This window comes from Lepidochelys olivacea (assembly GCF_965140295.1).
Source record: "Lepidochelys olivacea isolate rLepOli2 genome assembly, chromosome: 14".
NCBI lineage: Eukaryota > Metazoa > Chordata > Testudines > Cheloniidae > Lepidochelys > Lepidochelys olivacea.
Genome location: NC_140424.1, coordinates 6,683,565 through 6,708,548, shown reverse-complemented (window position 1 = coordinate 6,708,548; position 24,984 = coordinate 6,683,565). Strand labels below are relative to the sequence as shown.

Sequence of the window (24,984 nt, the reverse complement as noted above, 5' to 3'; positions counted from 1 at the left end):
ATGCCCACATCTTGAACACTGTCTGAGGTGTGGTCGCCCCATCTCAAAAAAAGATGTATTGGAGTTGGAAAAGGTTCAGAAAAGGGCAACAAAAATTATTAGGGATGTGGAATGGCTTCCATATAAAAAGAGATTAATAAAACTGGGACTTTTCAGATTGGAAAAGAGACAGCTAAGGAGGATACGATTTGAGGTCTATAAAATCATGATTGGTGTAGAGAAAGTAGATAAGTGTTATTTACTACTTCTCATAACACAAGAACTAGCGGTCACCCGACCCCCAATTTCGAGAACCCCTGCTGTAATCAATCATTTAAATCACTTTCTGTACCAAATGACTGGAGGATAACTAATTTGATGCCAATTTTTAAAAAGGGCTCCAAAGGTGATCCTGGCAATTACAGGCCGGGTAAGCCTGATTTCAGTATTGGGCAAACTGGTTGAAACTATAGTAAAGAACGAAATTGTCAGACACAGTGATGGACATAATTTCTCAACATGAAGAGTCAACATGCTTTTTGTAAAGGGAAAATCATGTCTCACCAATCTACCAAAATTCTTTGAGGGGGTCAACAAACACACTGACAAGGGGGATCCAGTGGATATAGTATACTTAGATTTTCAGAAAGCCTTTGACAAGGTCCCTCACCAAAGGCTCTTAAGCAAAGTAAGAGGGAAGGTGCTCTCATGGATTGATAACTGACAATTGGTAAATAGTGGTGTCCCCCAGGGGTCTGAACTGGGACCAGTCCAAGTCAACATACTCATAAATGATCTGGAAAAAAGGGTAAACAGTGAGGTGGCAAAATTTGCAGATGATACAAAACTACTCAAGATAGTGAAGTCCCAGGCAAACTGCAAAGAACTATAAAAGAATCTCTCAAAACTAGGTGACTGGTCAGCAAAATGGCAGATGACATTCAGTGTTGATAAATGCAAAGTAATGCACATTGGAAAGCATAATCCCAACTATACATATAAAATGATGGGGTCTGAATTAGCTGTTACCACTCAAGAGATCTTGGAGTCATTCTGGATAGATCTCTGGAAACATCAACTCAATGTACAGTGGCAGTCAAAAAAGCCAACAGCATCATTAAGAAAGGGATATACTGTATAATAAGACAAAATATCATATAGCCTCTTTATAAATCCATGCTTTGCCCACATCTTAAATACTGCATGCAGATGTGGGTGCCCCATCTCAAAAGGGATGTATTGGAATTAGAAAAGGTTCAGAAAAGGGCAACAAATTATTAGGGGTATGGAATGGCTGCTATATGAGGAGATATTAATAAGACTGGGACTTTTCAGCTTGGAAAGGAGATGACTAAGGGGGGATATGATAGAGGTCTATAAAATCATGATTGGTGTGGAGAAAGTAAATAAGGAAGTGTTATTTTCTCCTCAGAACACAAGAACTAGGTGTCACCAAATTTAATAGGCAGCAAGTTTAAAACAAAAGAACGTATTTCTTCACACAACGCACGGTCAACCTGTGGAACTCTTTGCCAGAGGATGTTGTGAAGGCCAAGACTGTAACAGGGTTCAAAAAAGAACTAGATAAATTCATGGAGGATAGGTGGGCAGGGATGGTGTCCCTATGCTCTGTTTGCCAGAAGGTGGGAATGGGTGACAGGGGATGGATCACTTGATGATTACCTGTTCTGTTCATTACCTCTGGGGCACCTGTCATTGGCCACTGTCAGCAGACAGGATACTGGGCTAGATGGACCTTTGGTCTGACCCATTAGGGCTGTTATGTTCTTAATAGCTTTCACTTCAATTTCAAGTACATTGAGGCTTCTGCTTTAGCCATGCTATAATGTTTTGATTTTGCTTGCATGTGTGTGACCAAACCAATGCCTAGTTTACACTTAAAATTTGAGTTGACATAGCTACATCAGTCGGGGGTTTGAAAAATCCGCACCATTGAGTAACCAACCTATGCTGACATAACCCCCAGTTATAGACGCAGCTAGGTCAACAAAATGCTTCTGTAGACCGAACTACCATTACTCAGGGAAGTGGTGTTCCTATACTGACAGGAAAAACCCCTTCCATTGGTATAGGCTGTGTCTGCACTATGAGGTTATGCCAGCATAGCTACAGTGCCTTGGTGTAGACATTTCCCAATTTAAGGGAACCGTGCTAGAATGCGAATCTTCCAACTCATTACTTCCCTGATTCTACAAAGTTGATCCCTACCTCCAGTTTTGTAACATAGTTCCCTGAAGCAAAACTTTAAAAATTTGGTTTGTGTTGGTGTTATGGGTTTTTTGGGGTTTGTTTTTTCAACTTTGATTTAAAGTAAGTCCTGAAAGTTTGTGTTAACCTTAAAAAATATCAGAAATCCAAGTCTTGTCTTCACTGACTCTTGCTCATGGACTTGTTGGTAGGATCTCAAGATACATATTATGAGCTTTCCGCTTAGTTTAGGATGTAGAGGTGTTGAGTTTTTAACGAAGGTTTCCTGTCTCAAGTGCTCAGTAGGCACTAGAGTTTAAATGAGTGTTAAATTGGAGTTTAAAAATGTCTGTCCCGCTTTCAGTCACTTGGATTTGTCTTCCATGATGACACTTCACTAGTTTTCCAGCCACCATAGACTTGGTATGCCTTCTACTTTGTTCTCATTTTCCCACTCTTACTATCGCTGGTGCAGCTCTAGCAATATTGAGCGCACTCTCTTGGATGGGGCTACTCTTATTCTTACATCATGTAATTTAGATCTACTCTGAGCAGCAGTCAGAAAAAAGATTGTTTGGGATCTTTAGATTCAAACTTGTATAAATACTAAAGTTCTCTCAAATGCAAACTAAACTGGAGTGGGAGGGGGGGAGGAATTCCTAATCTTTCACTTAACCATCTTGGGTATTACAAGTGACAATAGTAGGTTTAAAGGGGAAAAAAAAACTAAGATGTCTGTCTTCCTTTAAATAGAATTGTAACAGTTGCTGTCTTAGTCCTCTTAAATAAGGACACACTTGTCCTTTATCCACATAATATGCATAAGACTCTTCTGTCCTCTGTATTTAAAAAAGAAAAAGTTGTATTAGTGAAGGATTTTCTTATTTTTGTCACTAGGTCTCATCATATCCAGTTACACACTCTCTCGATAGATACACGCACACACAAGGGTATCCCTATTAAATCTGTCTGACTGGGCATGTGCCTTGTTGTTGTTGTATCTCACCTCTACATCCCAAGTGCTCTTTGGGGACTGGACAGTCTTCTTCTCCCCCCCCCATGAAAGTGATATTTATTGGTTTTGCATCTTGCCCTTCACTCAGCTGAAGTATTTATAGAGTTCTAACTTTTAAGGCATGAACATTTGCCTAGAATATGCAGTTTTCTGAATTCCATCCCCACCTGATTGGGAATAGTGTGTTTGAGCAATTCTTAAGTCTTACACAAACTCTTTCTTATTAGACGTATTCAGCATGGGCAGCTAAGTGAACAAAAGTGGGGCTGTAGTCAAGACAGTGCTTAGTCCAGTAAAATTGAAAGGGTGCAAGTGAGGCTGAAAGTGATCAGTAGTCAAGACTCTAACTTTGAGCTGTGTGAGGTACAGAAATGACCTGGGTAAGGAGAAAAGACTCCAAGGCTAGAGAGACAAGGGGAAAATGTGAATTAAAGTCCACGAGAAATGAAAGACTCTTACCTTCTTAAAGGTAATATAAGGTTGAAGCATATTGTCAGGAAGTTTGTCCATTGCTGTCACACTGGTTGTGTGAATGGACTTAGGTAGATAGGGTGGCTGTCATTCCAGCCCAGAGAATGGACCCTCAAGACACATCTTCGCTTGCAGCGCTAAAGCGCTGAACGTGGCTTGTTTAGTTTTTTTTAAAAAAAAAAAACAACCCCACCTCCACAAGGGGAATAGCTACTAGTGCTGGGAGCACTAGGGCAGTGTCTACACTGGCACTTTACAGCACTGAATCTTGCAGTGCTTGGGGTGTTTTTTCATACCGCTGAGCGAGAAAGTTGCAGCTCTGTAAAGTGCCAGTGTAGACAAGCCCTCAGGGTAAAGGAGTGCAGGAGGAAAATCTAAACTTTTATATAAAAGCATCCTTGTAACTGGAATATTTCTTTGTTTTTTTTCCTAGCTTTTTCTGACTCTTAAAATGGCCATCTTGATATCTGTCCAGCACACATCTTCTGACACAGCAGCAAACAAGCTAAAAACCCAAGTAGAAGTAGTTTTCTCAATGCAGCTGTTGAAGCTTTTGAGCTTTAGTTTGTAAACTTACTGTGAAATGCTTCGCTATAGAGCATTGCCATTGCTGTGTGCTGATGTATTTTGCATTCATGTTATCAGGAAATCCCCTCTTCTGGAAAGCAGCTTTTGGTGCTGCTTTATGACCTTTATATGTTGTGGTTTAGGTTGTATGCTTTAACAGAATAGTCACTAGTGTGGCAATAAGCTCTCAGGACTTAAATGAAAGGTAGTAACAAGTGCATTTAAATGCAGAAGAGTTAAGGCCTCATTAGAGCCATGTAGATTCCTTAAACAGAATAGTGCTGTCTGGTTTAAAAGTTCTTTGAAGGTTCTTAGGACAACATTGGACTATCTAAATCCATATTTAGGTACCTAAATTGTCTGGTTTTTTTTCAAAGATGTTGAGCACCCAACAGCTCCCATAAGTTCCTAAATCCTTATTTAGGCTCTAAACTTTAAACATGCTTTTAAAAAAAATCTTGTCCTAAATCTTTCAGGTAGAAAAGGTGCTTTGGATTAAGAAAAGATGGAGTCAGGAGACCTGGCATTTCCTGGCTCTGCTGCAAACTTTCTGTGTTTGAGCAAGTCACTTTCCTGTATCTGTTTCCTCATCTGTCTAATAGGAATGCCCACCTGCCTCTTCCTCACAGAGGTGAGGTTGTATCTGTAATTTATGAAGCACTGTGATCTTCTGTAGTAGATGACATTGCAAGTGTGAAGTCATGTAGTCATATTGAACAACCACTACCTTCCTCCAGCAAAATTTGAAATCTGTTACTGTTTTCCAATACCGTAGTTTGTCAGTTTATGAAAAGTATGTGACATTAAACCAGATACAATATAATATGTGATAGTGGTTCTTTAAATACTCGCCTCAGGGTCTGTCCCTTTAAGTATGTCAAGCACAGGATGACTCACTCCAAAGACCCAACCTTGTCTAATTAAAGGCTTGCATTAAAACTGCAGTTTTAAAACCTGAGTATGGTGTATACTTGCACCAGGTGACCTCTCCACCTACAAATGAAAAAGCTGGCAAAGGTATTTAACTTCTAAGCCTGTCACAACTAGCCAGAAGTTTCTGGCATCTTGGTTACTTTAATATCCTAATGCCTACTCAGACTTCACATTTTAATAGTGTCTCTGGAAAGGACTGACCTTCTTGATCATTTTTTAAATATTCATTCTTAAGCGAGGGACCTTATCAGAGATGTAATTCTGCCCCCTTATCTTTCGTTCTTTTATGACTCAATGTAGTACCTCCTAATCTTGAATATTTTATGTAATTTAAAGTCTCTTGATGCACAAATTCATTTTATGTACTGCAAAATTAGTTGACTTCCTGTGCTTACCTTTACTGGCAAAATAGTATAGACCGCTCTCTATTTGAATTGATGGCCAAGTAAGCCCCATTTTGATTGCTTTGTAGTTAAGAATTGGTGGACTGTAACTTACAACTTTGCCCTCTGGTTATGACACTGAATATCTCAACAAGGCATTTCAGTTATAACGCTCTAAGTTTTTCATTTGGCATCAACCAAAAATAGAATTATTCAAGCTTCTGTAAATTTTAGTTTTTGCATCTGAGAGGGTGTTCAGAATTGCAGTTGCCACATGCAAGGGTTGGTATTGTATTGAATTCGAAAGATAATCTGTTCAGTAAAGGAAATATTATATAGAATTGCAGACTGGAGCATTATTCATAACTTCCTAAACAAGGTGTGCTTATCGAGGGTGGTCTTTGGCAAGAAGGCTTATTCAAATGTGTTAGATTCATCCGTTCATTATGGTTTTACCTTTCCGTCTACTGCTGCTTGCTATGCTCAATAGCTAGTGGGGCCTGTAGAAATGGGAGCTGACTTCATTGTGCAGTTTAAATGAACTTTTCTCAGTTGGCCTGTATGTCCCCATGCACCTATATACAGACTACTCAGGAATAGCAAAAAAAAAAAAAAATTAAATGCAATATTTTATACCGAAGTTGAGTCTGAGGTTTGTACGGTGATTGCCCAAATGAACAGCACTAAAAAATTTGACAATCTTAAACTTTAAAATAGTTTTTAACTGCTACAAATTAGACTGTCCCTGCTTTTTTTTACATGGCTGAATATTAATCTCCATGAGTGTCAAGCTCACTAAACTTCTTTACATACAACTGCATACAGAATTTATAGAAGTCGGTGACTAAAACTTTTATACCAAGTATGTTTGGTTTCAGTAACTGGACTTCAGATTGTAAACTACTGTGACTAAGTCTGCCATCTGTGAAAAACTCTGATCGGTTCATTTTGTTTTTTAGGGGGAATCTGTAAAATATTTCCTGGACAACTTGGATAAACTTGGAGAATCGGTAAGTTTAATTTAGTTGGGAAGTTTAAATCAAGTTAGTCTTGGATATCATAGGGATTTTGTTGATTCAGTTTAAATATGTAACTTATATGTAGTAACTGGGGAATAGTGCTTTCATCTTGTTTTAGTAATTTACATGAACCTACAGGTTGACTGGTTAAAACATCTAAACATGGGTGGCTTCAGGTCTGGATCAGTCCATTTTGGTCAACTTCACCATCATAGGATTTTAAAAATCCTAAATTTCATGGTGGTGTAATTCTATTGGTCCTCACCCAAAAAGGAGGGTTTTTTTTGGGGGGGGGGGGGAATGCTATTGTAGGGGGTGTTGCAGTACTGCTACCCTTACTTCTGTGCTGCTGCTGGTGGCGTCGCTTCCTTCAGAGCTGGGCAGTAGAGCCACTGCCAGAAGCAGCGCAGACGTAAGGATGTCATGGTATGGTATGGCCACCCTTACTTCTGTGCTGCTGCTGGCCAGGCATCCAGCTCTGAAGGCAGCACCCCACCAGCAGCAGCGCAGAAGTAAGGGTGGCGATACTGCGACACCCCTAAAATAATCTTCACACACACACACCCCTCCCTGTTGTGTCAGGACCCTCAATTTGAGAAACACTGTCTTCCCCGTGAAATCTGTATAGTGCGGGGTAAAAGCACACAAGACCAGATTTCATGATCCATGACATGTTTTTCATTGCTGTGAAATTGGTAGGGCCCTAGGTATAGAGTAAAATAGGGTCATTGTTCTGTATGGCAAAACACTTAGAAAACAGTCTGACAGTGGCCAGGAGAAGTCTGTGGACACAAATTGTAGAATCTAGCAATCACCACTGAACTCTGCAGAATATATGAAGTCAGTAATTTTTCCATAGAAAGCACATGGTGCTGCTGTGTTCTGAAAACGTCTGCGAAAATAGCACTGTTTCCCTGTTTGTTGTATTTAATTTGAAAATCAGATGTGCTCTTTTTACAAATTAAAAAATATGGCTTTTTCTAACAAGCTCCCACTGGGATCTAAAAGTCAAGCTGGATTTACTGGGTTCACATATCACTTTCAATAAAGATTCTAACGTTAGAGAGTATTCTGATGATGCATGAGCCATGTTTAAATCCAGCTCAGCTTATTCTAACACTACTAACAGGATTGAGAAGTGGTAAGCTTATGTCCATGCACACCTGGAGCAGATCTGTTAAATAGGGTGGTTTTATTTTTAGTAATTCTTATGACCATAAATGTACATTAAAGAAAAATGTTTACAAAGTGGTTATCTGGATTGTGTATTTTGCTGTCCTGAATTTGCTAGTAACACTGTACATCCATTGATCTGGATGGCTCTGGGACAGTACAGATCTAATTATTGATACTCAAAGATGCCTCTTCTAGAAAACTTTTTGTGCTTATGTAAGAAACCTCTAGAACGAGAAATTAAGTGATTGTACAGATCACTGTTACGTTTTGTAATGTGCCTGGCATATAACACAGTTAAAGATTTCATCCCGTATTAAATTTATATTGTGTCTGTGCTGGAAAACGTTTCAACAGTCCATTTTCCATGGGATTGTATTGCCTCCTATTAATGATAGCCATTTTGGTTGTAATTTTTGCCTCATGGGCTTGTGTGTATATTCAGTTTGTATATTCATGTCCAGCAGTCTTGTATTGCAGAACTTATGCATGAAAATTGGCCTTACAATGGGAAGCTAACATCAAACCTAACTGCGGAGACACTGCATCTCTGTTATATTCCCAGCCATAGGTGCCAACTCCAGGGGTGCTCTGGTGCTGGAGCGCCACACCCTGAGGGGGAAAAAAGGGTGCTCAGCATCCACCAGCCACAGCTGTTCGGCAGCGGCACTGATCAGCTGTTTGGCATCTCGGGAGGAGGCTTGCAGGAGGGCGGAGAGCTGTGGGCAGGCTCGGAACTCTGGGAGGGGGCGGACTGGGGGCAGGAAGAGGCAGAGTGAGGGTGGGGCATTGGGGGAAGGGGTAGAGTGAGGGTGGGCCTTGGTGCAGCACCCACAGGGAAAAATAAAGTCAGCACCTATATTCTCAACAAATGCTTTGAAGCCTAATAATACCCAATACTTAGAACATAAGAGTGGCCCTACTGGGTCAGAATGATGGTTCATCTAGTCCAGTATCCTGTCTTCCAGTAGTGGCCGGTGTCAGGTGCTTTGGGAGGAGTGGGGGGTTTGAACAGAATGGAATGAACAGAACAGGCAATCACTGAGTGATCCATCCCCTGTGTGCTCCCAGGCCCTGACAGTCAGAGGCTAGGGACACCCAGAGCATTGGGTTACATCCCTGACCATCTTGACTAATGGCCATCGATGGTCCTGTCCTCCATGAACTTACCTAATTCTTTTTTGAACCCTGTGATAGTTTTAGCCTTCACAACATCCCCTGGCAACAAGTTCCACCAATTGACTTTGCACTGTATGAAGAAGTATTTCCTTTTTGTTTGTTTTTAAACCTGCTGCCTGTTAATTTCATTGGGTGACCCCAGGTTCTTGTGTTGTGATTAAGTAAATAACATTTCCCTGTTCACTTCCTCCACACCGTTCATCATTTTATAGACCTCTATCATTTCCCCTTCTTTAGTCCTCTCTCTCTGAAGCTGAACCAGTCCCAGTCTTTTTAATTTCTCCTCATACAGAAGCTGTTCCATACCTCAGTCATTTTTGTTGCCTTTCTCTGTATCTTTTACAACTCTAATATATCTTTTTTTCAGATGGGGTGGCCAGAACAGCATGCACCTAATTCTTTATTTTCTTTTTTTGCAGTGATTTTGATTGAGGAGAATCTAAGCTATCATCTAAACTTAAACTATATGTAGAACCAAAACAAAACCTTTCCTAACTTGATTATCAGGTTAGATCTCACATAACACTTACGGAGTCTCATTTAGAAGTTTCAACATCAGTGCTGTTTGCCTTTTGCCTTATGGCATCTGTCTGAAGCAATAACAGGAGTACGGATTGTCTCTCGTAGTCACCCAGATGGCGCTTTTAACTTTCTGTCCAGATTTTTCACACCCATTGTTATGCCTGTCCACGGATTAAATTTAAAACAGTCACTTTGGGGCCGGGCCTGCTTCTTTTTTGCAGCCACCTTAAAGTTCTTAATCAGAACTATGAAAAGGAATTATAGCAATATCGGAAATTCCAGTTAACTATGCCTGAAAGAGTTATACAATAAATGACTGCATTTCTTTAGCAATTGCATTTTGAAGCAAAATGATTTTAGTCACTTATTAAAATGGTGAGTTTTAAAGATTGACTTTTAAAGTTGGATAATCGTATTTAATCTAATTGTAAATCACAAACATTAAGATGTGTAGTTTTCTTCAAAATCATCTTTTAACGGAAATGACTAGATATTTTCAGGCAAACGCTAGGTAATTTTGTTACGAAAGTGTAAATATAGCTTTGGGTAAAGCTCTCTTGGTTTATTCCTTCTCATTTGTATGATTAGAGCACAGCTTTTTGCTGGCGGTTAAAGATTATTGTTGTGCTTTGGAACTGTAGCAGTTTATGGGTAGAAGCACTCCCTGTTCCTGTCTCATGCAAACAGACTGATTTGAAATTACATTGGTAATGAACAGACAGGACTATGGTCTTTTCTCCTTTAACATAAGGAAGCTAGAGAGATCAGCATGTCTAAAACCTACTCGTTCAGATTGCTTGACCAAGTCAACAGAATAAGGAAATCGGTTCATTTACATATATGATTATAACATATATGTTTATTTCAAAGCTGAATTGTAAATTTCTCTATTTTTCCATATCTTTTTCTCACTATTGGTCAAGTAAATATTAATTGTAAACATTTTATATAGGACCTTAGCTTTGCACGGCATGTTAGATTACAGCTATGTCAGCACCACAGGAGAGGTAGGAGTCCCCTGCTCCTGTACACACACACACACACACGTAGCAGCTTGATGAGAACTAGTGCAAGTATAAATAGCAGTGTAGTCAGGTAGCACCGGCAACGGCAGCAGAGGCACAGCCAAGATGGGCAGGTACATACTTGGCACAGCTCAGTCGTGTCTCTGCTTCCTGTGTTACCCCAGCTATACTGCTATTTGCACTCATTCTAGCTCTCATTGATCTGTCGCGAACATGTACATGGGCAGGGGAATCCTATTCCTACCTCAGCGTGGACATATCCTCGGAGACCTGGTCTCTGCCTTGAACGGATTCCAATCCAGATTAGGGAGACAAAGTGAGTCACACTAGCAAGTGACACGTTCTGATATTTCTAAGTAGGTTGGGAGAGCAGACAGTGCAGGAGTGGAAGTAGAGGGTGGAAAATAAGGCCAAAGTGGTGGATTTTGAGGAGGCATTTGGAGGAGTTGAAGATGCTTGGCTCCTTGGAATAGTAACATCTTCATTCCTACCTTGCTTGTTTTGTCTGTAAGGAGAAAAGGAAATGGCAAAGCTGAAAAAGGGGGTGGAGTCCTAGGGACAAGGTTGAGAGTGACAAGAAGTGAGATGCAGACTGATGGACATGGGATGTTTCAGGGAGGCCAGTGATGGAGATGTCATTTGTACTGGCTATAAGAACAATAGCGTGATCCAGAACGTTGGCAGTGAGGATTGAAAGGAGGGGATGACTTAAGAAATTATACAGGAGCAAGAAGGCCTCAAGTATAAATATGAAATAGAAAGGAAGGAATTGGTGCCCTGTGGTTGCACGTATGACAGGGAAGAGTGGATCAGACTGTGGGGATGGAGAAATGAATTGGAACGAGGTGAAATTCAGTTTTTTTCCATGCTTAGGCATTGGGAAACCTATGAGGAGATGGGAATTGATGGGAATCTTATCAGTCAATGGTGCCTTCAACTGTGCACAGACTGCTTGACATTCACAATGCCCTTTACAGACTGTGTACAGTTACTTCACATTTGGCTACATTTAATTAAAATGTGGTGGCTTTTATGTGCCAGTAACAGTAAACGGTCTTTAAGAGGGGAAGTGAAACACTTTTTCATTGAAATTTAAGCCGAACGTTAATGCCCAGTTGTGAGCTTAACCCAGATGTCCTGGTCACTGATGGTGCTCTTGCAGGCATGTGTATCTTGGGAGCTCTAATAGGAGGTCAGGGTCTTGCATTTTATCTGCTGGAAAGGAATTTTAGAAATATGCTTTGTGCCCTGTTTTGTGTATTTGAAATGTGTTTAAAAAGTTTGCTTGTCTTTTACCTTTAGAAATATCAGGAATGTCTGGTCCCTGGCTTTGATGGAGGACCTCTTTGAGAGGGAGTTGATCTCAGGAATGTGTTTGATCTTTTGCTCCTTTACAGAAAGGGTGGTGGTGGTCACTCTGCAGCATGGACAGCCACTCTCCCAAATGTTCATTAGGCACCGCAGTTAAGTGTGTGTGTTTGGAAAAAAAAAAAAAAAAAAGTGCAGCACTTTAAAATCTAACTCAATCCTTGCTCAGTTTCTTAGTTTTCAGCCTCTGTGATGTTATTTCTCAGATTTTCCCGTGTTAGTCTTTTCCTGGCAGACAAGACCTGAATTTAATGTAGTAAAGCAAGCAGGAAAACTTATTAACCTTTCAGCCTGCTTTTATCCATGAGAAAGAGGCAAAGAAGGGCAAAAGCCCAGCTTTTTTTTCCATGGGTCACTTTTAAGACAGTAGGTGAAGTTCTAAAGTCTTCGGCTTTCCTTCTGAGAAACTAGGTGGCAACATCATGAGTGTACGTCAGTACCCTAAAGATGAGAGCAAAGAGGGGAGCCTTGTGGTGGCTCAGAAAGTTTCTTGGTAACTGTTTTTTATCAGAATCACCCAAACATCTCAGTTGAGGCCAGCTTGAAATAAAAGAATCAGGAGTTTAGACAAAACGGTTGCTGTTCCCTCATTAGTTTCACTTTCTGGTTTTCATGCATTAAAACAAAGTGCTCCTTAAAATCTTGCTTTTGTTTTAAATTCAGCTTAAACCCTTTTAAAAATTCATTTTAACAGATGTCTATTAAAATAGAATCCCATAATTCCCTGTCTGTAAAAGCTTGCAGTGATATTAATATTGTCTTGTTAATTGTTTTTAAACAGTTTGTCTGAAATTTTATAACAATCCCTGATTGAAACGAATTAAACATTCAGGTTTTGTATAGCTTTAATTTAAAGCAAAACAGGCATATTTAGGCATTTCAAAATCCAAACTGTACTACTGTTAAATTCTAGTTTTGTTTGTTTAACTGTTTTTATTTAGGGGTTTTTTTCTAACCCAGTAGAAGTTGGTTGAATCAGTTCTCTTGACCTTACTTCACAAGTGTTCCCAAGGCCTCATGTTGAGCCGGGAGCCCTTCATTGACTGGGATTATCAGGAAAAGATCTCTGAATAGATTTTTAAGTGAAGAGAGACTTGATTTTAAACTTCTATGTTTGAAACCTAGAGCTTGTTTTCTAAAACTGCCATGAATACCAAAGCATGACATGTCTGAACAGTGAAGTATAACAAAGGATTTATATATACCTGGAGAACAAATCTGTGAACATAAAATTTAGCAAACTGGCTGCTCAGAGGTAAATGCACAAATCAGCAAAATTACTCCTGTGAAAATGGAGAAGCCAAAAATGCATTAGCTTTCTTTAGGGATCAGATCCCACAACTTTGGTCTTTTGGATTCATCTGTTTAAATTCCTACACTTTGGAGAAACAACTCTTAACTTGTACGGAGTATTTCCATTCCATGGGATGTAGCTACTCATAATGGAACGCCTAGAAACTCATGTTGCCTGTTTCCCATGAGAGAGAGAGACAGTAAGGTTGCTGTGCAGGCATTAAGGAGTTCCTTGTGTTTCCGGCTTCTTTGTGATGGCATCTATGGATTCAATAAAAACTTAGGTAGTCTTAATACCTTGTCAAACAGTGGTTCTGTTCTTTAATTAATCATGATCAGCTGAGCAATATGCCAAAGAGGGGAAAGCTAGTGAGTGAGTGCTTACTGTTTGTTAGAATTGGTAGAATCGTTCTAATGCAGCCCTCTGGGGTAGAGGGTGAGCCAACAAATGCACATTGTATAACAGATGGGGGAAGGAGACTTCTTACAAAAGAATCTGTAGTGAGGGAATAAAAGAAGCTGGTGGCATGAGGAATGGGTAATGCTTCTTCCAATATTGTTTACCAAGGTCACTTGATATGTAGCAAAGGGAAAGTTTCAGTTCTCTAAAGCAGTGTTTCTCAACCTTTTTGATACCAAGGACCAGCTTGCTGCTGCCTTAAACTGTATCGGGGAGATCTCAGGGACTGATGCCAGTCCATGGACTGGTCATTGAGAAACACTGCTCTAGAGGGATTCTCATTTTAGGATTGGGTGTGTTAATCCCAGTTTTAGAGACTGAGAACTTTTTAAAATGGAATAGTGCATGAAGACTCTTCAAAAATAAATTTCCTTCCAACTTTTCTGGGTCAGAAGTCTGCTAAAGCCACTATGGTCATTATTGTTCCCTAACCAGCAAACTTTGCTTTATTTTTTTAGGATTATCTTCCATCGCAGCAAGATATTCTGCTGGCACGAAGACCCACGAAAGGGATTCACGAGTACGACTTCGAAATTAAAAATGTTCCCTTCAAGATGGTTGATGTAGGTGGCCAAAGATCAGAAAGGAAACGTTGGTTCGAGTGCTTCGACAGTGTCACATCGATACTTTTCCTGGTCTCCTCAAGTGAATTTGACCAGGTGCTCATGGAGGATCGGCTAACAAATCGCCTTACAGAATCACTGAACATTTTTGAAACAATAGTCAACAACCGGGTTTTCAGCAATGTCTCCATCATTCTATTTCTAAATAAGACAGACTTGCTTGAGGAAAAAGTACAAAAAGTGAGCATCAAAAACTATTTCCCAGAGTTCGAAGGGGATCCCCACTGCTTAATAGACGTCCAAAAATTCCTGGTGGATTGTTTTCGTACCAAACGCCGGGACCAACAGCAGAAGCCCCTATACCACCACTTCACCACTGCTATTAACACAGAAAACATCCGGCTGGTTTTCCGTGACGTCAAGGATACCATCCTTCATGACAACCTCAAGCAGCTTATGCTACAGTGATGTGCAAAAAGACATTTTTATTTGAATACCTTTTGTGTTTTTAAAATTGTGGTTTACAACGGGAGTAGAAAAATCCAGGTCCTGTCAGACTTCTTGATGTGTGGCTGAAAGCTGCTGCTGAACACATTATTGCCAATTTCTGCTGAAATTGAGGCTTTAATCTCTTCCACTGTAGCTTTGAGTTGACTCAGTTATAATTTTATAGCAAACCTAAGTCCAAATAACCTGTAAAGTGACTAAACTTGACCTCCAGTGCTTTTATGTTGCAAAAAGTATATCTAGAAAACACAGTCCACTGTCAAAGTTCCACGTCCAGACTTGTGTACATTCATCAGAATTACATTAGACTTGTAGTAGTGATTTTTGAAAACTGTTCCTTTTCACCTCCTCCTTAATTCTATAATGAAGACTGTGATAATATAGCTGACTTTAATTTCTCAGGTCCTTCATTGGTAGATATTCCATAAATTTCTTGTTGGAGTCATGTAGAAGCTAGGATACTTGACAATAATGCCTTTCCTACCTTAAATATAAAGTTTTGCATGGGTTTTTGGGTAGGGTATGCTTTAGGTCAGGGAATACAAAAAAGTTGGGAACTGTCAGCATTAATACCTTCTGCCAGAATTGTTTATAAAGACTAAGATGATCAAGAACTAGTAAATGGCACAGTTCACTCTAAACTTCATTTTCTATTGCATATTTTAAGTATTCTGCTTCTTAGAGCTATAACAAAGCACAGAGCACTGTGATCTGAAATTTTGATGTGGGAAGGAGACGCAAACTTAGCTTTAGAATTTGTCACTGTGCTGAATAGCTTACATCTAGGTACCTTGCCCCAGAGTTTAGGCCGATTTGAAGTGCTTTTGTATCTTTTCACCATAACTTTACAGTGTGCCTAGTCCTACATCAACAAGCATTCACTAATGCACAGAAGTATTCGCAAACATAAGTGCCTCCTGTCTTCTTTCCTTCTGCAGTGGCCTTATATGAAGACAAATTCCCACAGTGTGGCCTTATGCAGATATGGGTAAATAGGCCAAACACCACTAGGCCAAAAGTCTATACAGAAAGATGAGCATAACATGTCACAATAGTAAATGCTAAAGTCTGCAGACTTCAGAGAGTCTGTCAGAATCAGGTCTAGAAATCCCTAGAACTATAAGAATGGCCATACTCGGTCAGACCAATTGTCCATCTAGCCCAGTATCCAGTCTTTTGACAGTGGCCAGTACCAGATCTTCATAGGGAATGAACAGAGAAGGGCAATTTATTGAGCGATTTATCCGCTGTTGTCCAGTCCCAGCTTCTGGGAGTGAGGGGTTTAGAAACATCCCTGACCATCTTGGCTAATAGCCATTGCTGGACCTGTACTCCAGGAACTTACCCAATTCTTTTTTTAATGCAGTTATACTTTTGGCCTTTACAACATTCACTGGCAACAACTTCTATAGGTTGACTGGGTTGTGTGAAGAAGTACTTCCTTATGTTTGTTTAAAACCTGCTGCCTGTAATTTCATTGGGTGACGCCTGGTTCTTGTGTTATGTAAATAACACTTCCCTGTTCGCTTTCTCCACCTCCTTCATGATTTTACAGAGCTCTCTCATTTCCCACCCCCCCACCCACCCCTGTTTAGTTGTCTCTTTTTGAAGCTGAGCAGTCTGTCTTTTTAATCTCTCCTCACATGGAAGCTGTTCCATACCCTAGTCATTTTTTTTGCCCTTCTCTATACTTTTTCCAATTCTAATCTTTTTGGAGATGAGACTACCAGAATGAACATCCTATTCAAGGTGTGGTCATACCATGGATTTATGTAGTGGCATTATGATATTTTCTGTCTTATCTGTCCCTTTCCTACTGGTTTGACTACCACTGCATATTGAGCTGATGTTTTCAGAAGACTATCCACAGCGACTCCAAAGATCTTTCATGCGTGGTAACAGTTAATGTAGACCCTCTCATTTATGTGTATATTTGTCATTGTTTTCCTGTGTCCATTACTTTGCGTCTGCCATTTTGTTGCACAGTCACCCAGTTTTGAGATCCCTTTATAACTCTTAGTTAAATCCAAAGCTGACTGCTGTCTTGAGTAATTTTGTATCATCTGCAGACTGTCACCTCTGTTTACCCCTTTTTCTAGATTACTTGTGAATATATTGAACAGCATAGGTCCTAGCACAGATCCTTGAGGGACCCTATTTACCTCTCTCCACTCTGAAAACTGACCATTTATTCCTACCCTTTGTTTCCTGATCCACGAGAGGAGCTTCCATCTTAGCCCAAAGTATGACTGCTTACTTTGCTTAAGAGCCTTTGGTGTGGGAACTTGTCAAAGACTCTGAAAGTCCAAGTATACTATATCTACTTAATCACCCTTGTCCATATGTTTGACCTCCTCAAAGAATTGTTAGATTGGTGAAGCATGATTTCCCTTTACAAAAACAGTGACTCTTCCCCAACATATGTTATCCATGCATTTGATAATTCTGTTCTTTACTGTAGTTTCAATCAGTTTGCCTGGTACTGAAGTTAAGCTGGCAGGCCTGTAATTGCCAGGAGCGCTTATGGAGCCTTTTAAAAAAAAAAAAAAAAAAAAGGCATTACATGAACTATCTGCCAGTCATATGATACAGAGGCCGATTTAAGCTGTTGGTTATGTACCACAGTTAGTGGTTCTGCTATTTCATATTTGAGTTCATTCAGAACTCTTGGGGAAATACCATCTGGTCCTGGTGACTTATTACTGTTTAGTTTCAGTTTGTTCCAAAGCCGCCTCTAATGACCCCTCAATCTCTGACACTTGCACAGATTTGTCACCTGAAAAGAATGGCTCAGGTGTGGAAATCTCTCCTATCCTCTGCAGTGAGTACCAATGCAAAGAATTCATTTAGTTTCTCTGCAACAGCTTTGTCTTCCTTGAACATGCTCTTAGCATCTCAGTTGTCCAGTGGCCCCTCCTGATTGTTTGGCAGGCTTCCTGCTTCTGATGTACTGAAAAAATTTTTGCTGTTAGTTTGTGTCTTTTGGTAGGCTCTTCAAATTCTTTTTTGGCCTGCCTAGTTATACTTGTACACTAGCCTTGCCAAAGTTTGGGTTCCTTTCTATTGTCCTCAGTAGGATTTGACTTCCAATTTTTAAAGGGTGCCTTTTTGTCTAACTGCCTCCTATTCTGCTTCTCCATGGTGGCATTTTTTAAGCCTCAAACTATTTTCCTTATTGTCAGAATACTTGAGCCAAACGTGCTACATAGGGTTTTCTACAGGTGCCATTTGTCACCAGTTGTATTCTGCCCAAAGTGCCATTACAACTAACTCTTGTGGGGTTTCACTTTGGCTGTGGGGCAAAATATACTTTTGGCTGAAACTTTGTATGCCGAAGAGCACTTACTAAATAAAATTAAGCTTGGCCAATTGGTGTGTTAAAGAAATAAGTCCAGGTCACTACTGCACAAATCAAATAGTTCTGTTTGCCCCTCCAGTGTTCTGTTTTGATACTTGCCCCATAAAACAAGCTAATTCTTGTGGTAGGAGAGCAATTTCTTAAGATGGGTTTTATCATAGATGCACTGCATGTGTGGCAAGTGGTTTGACATAAGGTTCTAATGGCTTAAAACCGTCTGCATTGAAGATGGGATCATTTTGGTAGGAGTCAGGGAAGCTTGGGCTTTATTCCCAACTCTGCCTCTGACTTCCTGTGACTAAGTCATTTAAGCTTCTCTGTACCTCATTCATCAGTAAAATGGGAATAGTGTTTACCCACCACTGCAAAGTGCTTAGAAATCTGTAGATGCAGTGCTATAGAAATGGAAAATACTCTTAACTATGCCAATGATTTCTATCAGTCTAAACAAAAATTCACTTATAAAAAAAATTGAAACTGAAATTTCACATCGCAGGAAATGTTCATTAAAATTGATGCCCGTGCAGGAATAGCACCTGTGTCTCAGTGGTGTCAGGCACCCACAAGTCCAGCTGAAGTCAGTGGGAGGTGAATGTTAAGAATCAAGCCTTTGGACTTCACTTTATCAAGTAAATGTTTCTGAAGGGTCCCTAACGATGAGTAGAACTGCTTTTCAGAATGCTTCCATACACCTTGGACTAATCCAAAATACATGCTACTTGGTTTTGGTTGGGTGTCACGTATGTTCTTCCCAGAAAGGTCTTGTTTTCTTAACTGGAGTTCTAGCCACCCCTTTCCTTGGATCACTCAGCCTTAAACTTTGACATCAAGACAGGGTAGGAAATTCAGTGTGTGAAACTTCTCTCCATCTGAAACTTACACTGACTAATTCCATCTAAGACAATTATATTGAAGTAAATCATTTGCTGGTATTCTCTCCTTCTCCCTATTCTCTCTCACATGTTTTTGCCCCCCGAAGTCTAACCTTGAAACATTGTAAATTTGTTCCTATGTGACAGACTGGCTCAAAACTACACTATGGCCATTTCCATCACACTGAAAGAAAGCACCGTTTAGGCGGCTTTATTTCTTTTGGGATTTGTTACTGGATGCATTTTTTTTGTGTGGAAATGTATAATTTGGATGCAAGGTGTAGTAATGTAATATTGCAGAACAGAGACTGTCCATATACGTACTGAAGCAGAAGCAAAAGCAAATGTGTGATCAAAAGCTAATAAAAGTGAAGACTGTACCATACTGGTTTACACTCAGTCAGGGCTTAAATTTCCAGTGGAGGTGGAATGCAGAAAAAATCCGGAGGCTTTTTTGTATTTAAAAAAAGCTACTTTTAATGGGACTAATTTTCCAAGGATCATTGGCTAGACACTGCCGCACTGACTGATCAGTAACTGCATTGAGCTATGATTTCTATATACCACTATCTTGTACAGTCTGTACTTGAAGGTGAAAATGGCATTTAGCAAACGTTCCTTGCTGCATTGTTTAAATTTGGTTTGGTACCTGAAAATAAATGGTGGCTGTTCACCAGGTCTTGAAAAAATCCACTTACCAATGGAGTAGGTCCCCACATTCCTCAGGTGGAGTAAGCCATCAGCCCCTGCAGAATGTAATCTCGCATTCTAAAAAATAAATGCTGGCCCCTAGGGAGGAGTCCCCCTCTCATCTTTCCAGAGAGGCCTCTGGCTAATGAGTGTCTGGTAAAAGGGTTTTTAATCCTGCCATCCAGGATTCTAGCAAACCTAAAATGCTTTGAGCATGTCTGTAGTATTGCCTGACTCTTGGCTAATACTGAGTCAGTATTTTGAACTCCTCATAACTTCAGCAGAAAGTTTGGAACTAACGGGCTTTTATTCCATCCTGCTGTTAATGTATGTAAAACTCAGACAAACACACACACACCTGATAGTTCTGAACACAGCACTGTTTGGGGTAGGGCCCTCTGAGTTTATAAGCAAGTTGCCACTTGAAGACTGCGATAGTTGTGCACCCCTTTAGCTTTCCTGCTGGTTGCCAAGCTGGTCAAGAATCTCTAGGCATTTATCTTTAAAGATGGTTGCAGAAGTTGTTTTCCAAAAGCAACATTTCCTGTTTCAGAATAATCCGTGTTTCATGCTCAATTAGTCACAAGATGACTTTTTAGGTCATTCTGTATTTGATGGTACCATGATGTAGATGAATCTAAGATAGGGGTTTTTTAAATTACACAGCATCGCAATACAGTGCCATTTGCAATTTCTTTGCCTTGAACTTGAAAACAAATAATTGAATTGCAGAATATTTAAAACTGCTTTCCTGTGCTTTCAATAGCAGTGAGAGTTTACCTTCCATGAAGCCTTATGAAAAATATTTTGTAACAACCTCATAGATTCTTTAACAATCAAGATTTGTATTAGCTTTGTATAAATGTTTGTGGCTTACAGTTTTTATATGTGTATCTTTTATAACTTTCCTGGGGCTAACAGCATCTTTATATTGTACATTGCTCTCCTTGCTTTAGTTCAGAATTGGCAATAAATTATTTCTAAAGAAGGTCTTAAAGAGAAAAAGCATCACTTGCTTTTATAAAATGGTTAAATTACTAATAGATTAAAGCCTCTTACATTCAGTTGTACATTGCTCTGTACATACTCTGCAAGTGTTGCCTTTCAGCTATTAATATTTTGCCTTGTGTTTAAAAAAAATTACTGACGATAAATAAACATATACAGCCTCATTTGGGTGCTATGAATTTACTTTACCTTCAGTAGTTAATCATGTATAGCTGAGGGGGTTTGTTTAAGGCTTAAGAACAGCAAAGTTTGAATCTGCCCCTAATTTAAAATATTCACTAATGTATTTTGATTTCAAACTTTTGTAGCAAGGACATCATAATGATTTCTGGTCTTGCACAAACTCTGTGCTGAAGGGCATCCTTCCAAAGCTCTAGGTGCCCTTGACATCCTTTCAGCATAGGAGATACAATGTAAAACCTGAACAAAGCAACAGCGCTTTGTCCTCACTATCGCACAGCATTTGATCACCAGTCCTGTGACCAGAATTTAAAAACCCTTAAGATGTTGGGTCATCTGAATGGCATTTCTGTGCTTTTTATGGGGTTAAATGGCAAAACCTTGTATAAATTAATTAGCTTATTCACAATATAGCTGCAGGGATTTGTAGCCTTCCTATTGTTGCATCATAGAATACAGCAGTGTCAATTTTTGCCATAGTATTTTGTGTAGCTACAATACTAAACTGTTAGGAGGATAGTGCTGATCCCTTCTCCATCAGTTATGGACCCGTGCCTGGGATGGCTCCTAGGGTGCTGAAGTCCCACTGAATGCAATGGGAGTGAAGCATGTTGCAGGACCTGGCTTTTTGACACTTGTTTGAAGTGTCAAAAATATAGTCATCTGATTAAATGTATGATAGCTGCCATCTGCACAGAATTTTCTGCTTTGTCGCTCTTAACTTCAGTGTCAACACCATCACACCACACTAATCTTCCTACAAAGGAATGGGGGCAGGGGCGGCTGTGTTCCATCTCCCCCTCCCACTTCCTTGCAAAGAACATTGTCTTCCTCACTTAAAGTGTGCCATCTTACCAGTTGACTCTGAAAACTCATACTTGACCTTATGGAAATTAGGAGATAAAAGATCTAGTGCAAGATCACTAGAAAAGCAGTTTTTCCCCTGCTTTGCAATAAGGTTTGATCAGGCTCATCAAGTGTTACAGTAACTTAGCTGCTCCTATAGAACTGTTTCTTAAAAATGGTATGTCACATCATTGCTTTCACTTTGCCACTTACCTTCACACTGAAGAATGCCTGCACTTGAGTGACTCATCAGTACTTGCTGTATTGCTGTGACTGATACCTATGTAATAGGGTTTCTCTGTTTTGAACTTCTTTATATAATCTCCTTTACTTCCTCCCTCTTGTGTCTAAAATATAGCCTCTTGCCTTGAAGGGCTAAACTGAACCCCCTTTAGAACGCTAAATGACCAGCTATAGTGTCAAAAACTAGCTAGTACCACTTATCCCACTTCCCATCATCAGAGGACAGAAGTGTCGTAGGGCCCTCTTACATCAAGGATTATTTGGGCTTTCGTTTTTGGTTGATATGAACTATGTAGATTCTTCTAGACTTCCCAGGTCTATGTGTGACTGATAGTTGTATGCTACTAAATTAATCTTTTCTGACATGTGCAGGCTGCAAGGCAGTTCTAAAATAAGAACCATTGGTAGTTAATCATACCCATCAGAAGAGCTTGCAAGTTCCAAATTATGCTACAGCAGTAAATAGGGTGAGTTTGCGGGGGGGGGGGGTGCAGAAGGGAAAGGAATGAGAAACTGACTGGGACAATAATCAGCCAATGAATAGGTTAGGGAAGAGTCCTGGAGTTGCCCCTTTGAGTAAGCTGAAGGCTTGTTCACTTTTTTTAATTTGGAAGGGGGGGGGGAAAGCTGCATGGTGAGTAGTTTCTTAAACCTCTTCCTTCCTGTCAAAGTAGCACAGATTACACAATGAGGAAACTGACACAAGAGACCAAAGCTTGCATAAAGCTGCCTTGAAGTAGCCTCCTGCACAGCTATTGGCATCCAGTTGTGCAGCTGCTTTGCTAGGCAAGCCCTGGGAGACGGTTTCAAACTGACTCCAGGTTCTCATTCCTGGGGAGGCGCTAACTTGCCCATTGTCATGTTTCTCCGCTCGAGTGCAAAGTGCTGCAGGAGCAGCTGCCTCGCAGGAGAAGCATTGCTCTGCAGGACAGGTGTGTAAACAGGACAAAAGTCCGCTCTGATCCAGGGCTTGGCTCTTTTGCAGCCAATAACAAAGGTGATGGGGAAGCAAGGGGATGAGAATTCTGCTCTAGATCCCAGCAAAATGAGGCCGGTCTATTTTCTGCATATAACACTGGGATTAAGCCACTTAATTTTTGTTCACATCAAACAGCTCCCATGATACCTGAAACTTTGCTGTTCAAAAACTCCACCTGTGCTGTCTCTTGGAAATCATTTCATATGTAGCCACCAGCCTGAAAAACACACACTTGTCTAAAACCTGAGTCCCCTCTAACGCCTCACGAAACACCTACATTGACTATATAGCTGCAGACGTTGGCAGCAAAATACTCTGTTCATCGTACATGTTTGTATGGATCTCCCGTAAGTCATGCTGGGGATCGGCCCTGCTTTGAGCAGGGGGTTGGACTAGATGAACCCCTGAGGTCCCTTCCAACCCTGATATTCTATGATTTTCCCATCCTAGTGAACCTGAAAAACAGAGCAGAAAAACCCCTAGATATGGGTGGAAAAAAGAAACTTTATTTTGTTCCATCAAGCTGTATTAAGGGGGCTTGGTCAGAAACTGGAGTTACTTTGGTTTTTAAATTAGTCCAATAATTAGAGGTGATGGGCTTCCTTTAACAGTTTGGAGGGTTGGGCTTGAAGCATTAGATTCGAATGTACTACGCTTACCACTCTGCTTAAACACCTGGGTAGGTATCCGTTTTTGCTGCACTTCCATAAACCACAAGCTCAAATCTTAGCAGGGTGGAGGGTGGGCCCATCCCTTCAAGGTAGATAAATGGAGTTCTATACAGTTTATTCTGTCGAGGTGTTCTGGATAAGAGCTTAAACAAGGGTCCTGCCAGAACTCTGGTGCTGTTTGTAACAGTGGTGGTTGAAGGTTTTATTGCATGTGAAGTGTTTTAAAACTAGAACTTTTAAATCTAGATTTTTCCCTGTTGAGCTGTTTGTTTGGATGCATGTGATGATTTTATCTTTTGCAGAGTGGTCCAGTGGACAGAGCCCAGGCCTGTGATCCAGGAGAATGGGTTCTGTTTCTGATCCTGCTTCTGACTCTAGGGGTGATTGCAGGTGGTTTTAACACATTGTGAGCACTGGGTGCTGAAAAACTGGTGCAAAACATGCTAGTGCATGCATAGGGTCTTGATAGCAGGATCTGGCCTAAATTAGATTCAGCACACCAAGGGATGACAAAGTATAAAGGAGGGAGGGAATATTGTGAAGCCTCATGCCACGTGCTTGTTAAGTGCACATCTGATTAGTTCCTTCTTTTTGAAATCTATTAACGTGAGCACCAAAGAAGACTGAAGGCTGGGGTGTAGGGTTTTTTAAAGTGAGCATTTTATTGTGCAGCAGAACGTACTCTGTTGGATAAAGAACCTCTTGTGTACTGTCTGCAAATAAAGAGTGGACAACAGCCAGAACAATTGCCTAACAATTGCTTATTCTTTGTACCTCTACTTCAGGCTGGGCTGAGTGACACACTGCTCAGCTGTTTCTCTCCCTACCCCCCACACACTGAGACCAGTTTTTTTCCTTTATGCTCATCCTCAATTGCAAATTAAAAAAAAACAAGCTGAAATGAATGACAAGAAGGGTTTGGAATAAAGCCCAAGTCCCTTCTGACTCTGGCTGGTTCTACAGTACATGGCTCTGCATTTATGTGATGATTGTCCCTACCTTGTATGTAAGAAAGATTATTTGAATCCCCCGTTCTCCCTTCCTTCTCCCTCTCTGCATTGTTTGTGTGCAGGCTGGGTAAATGAAGAGCAGGGTTTTTTGACAGAAGTTGGGTGCCCCTCCCCAGTGAGAGACGCTCTCAGAAGAACACATAAGCAGCCCCACCCGCTGGCAGGCGAGAATGTGGTCGCAGAGTCATAGAGAATCCTTAAACTTTAGTTCAGTAAACAAGCTGCAGAAGATTCAAGATAAGGAATCAAAACATCCAGAAGAAATGAGAAATACACCCAATAAAGGCAAGAGCTATGCTCCCCGCCCACACGTGTGCAGACAAACATACTCTGTCAGTCTTGTGTCCCTCCTCACGGCTTGATTAAATATTAAGGACTTGATTCTGCAAACCCTACTCTAGGATACACTGAGGTAAGCACAGCTGTGCTCCAGTGCAGGGGGAGGCTAGGTGAAGCCGCACA

General features: G+C 40.4%; 1 protein-coding gene across 1 annotated transcript in view; it reads left to right on the top strand.

The window, feature by feature from the left end:
• Positions 1 to 20,757, top strand: part of GNA13 (G protein subunit alpha 13) — a 43,860-nt gene extending 23,103 nt beyond the window's left edge. The window contains exons 3-4 of the mRNA XM_084646775.1: positions 6,516 to 6,566; positions 14,054 to 20,757. Of these exons, the coding sequence (XP_084502901.1) occupies positions 6,516 to 6,566; positions 14,054 to 14,626 (624 nt within the window). The 3' untranslated portion in view covers positions 14,627 to 20,757. The remainder of the gene's footprint in view (positions 1 to 6,515; positions 6,567 to 14,053) is intronic.
• Positions 20,758 to 24,984: the final 4,227 nt, after the last annotated feature.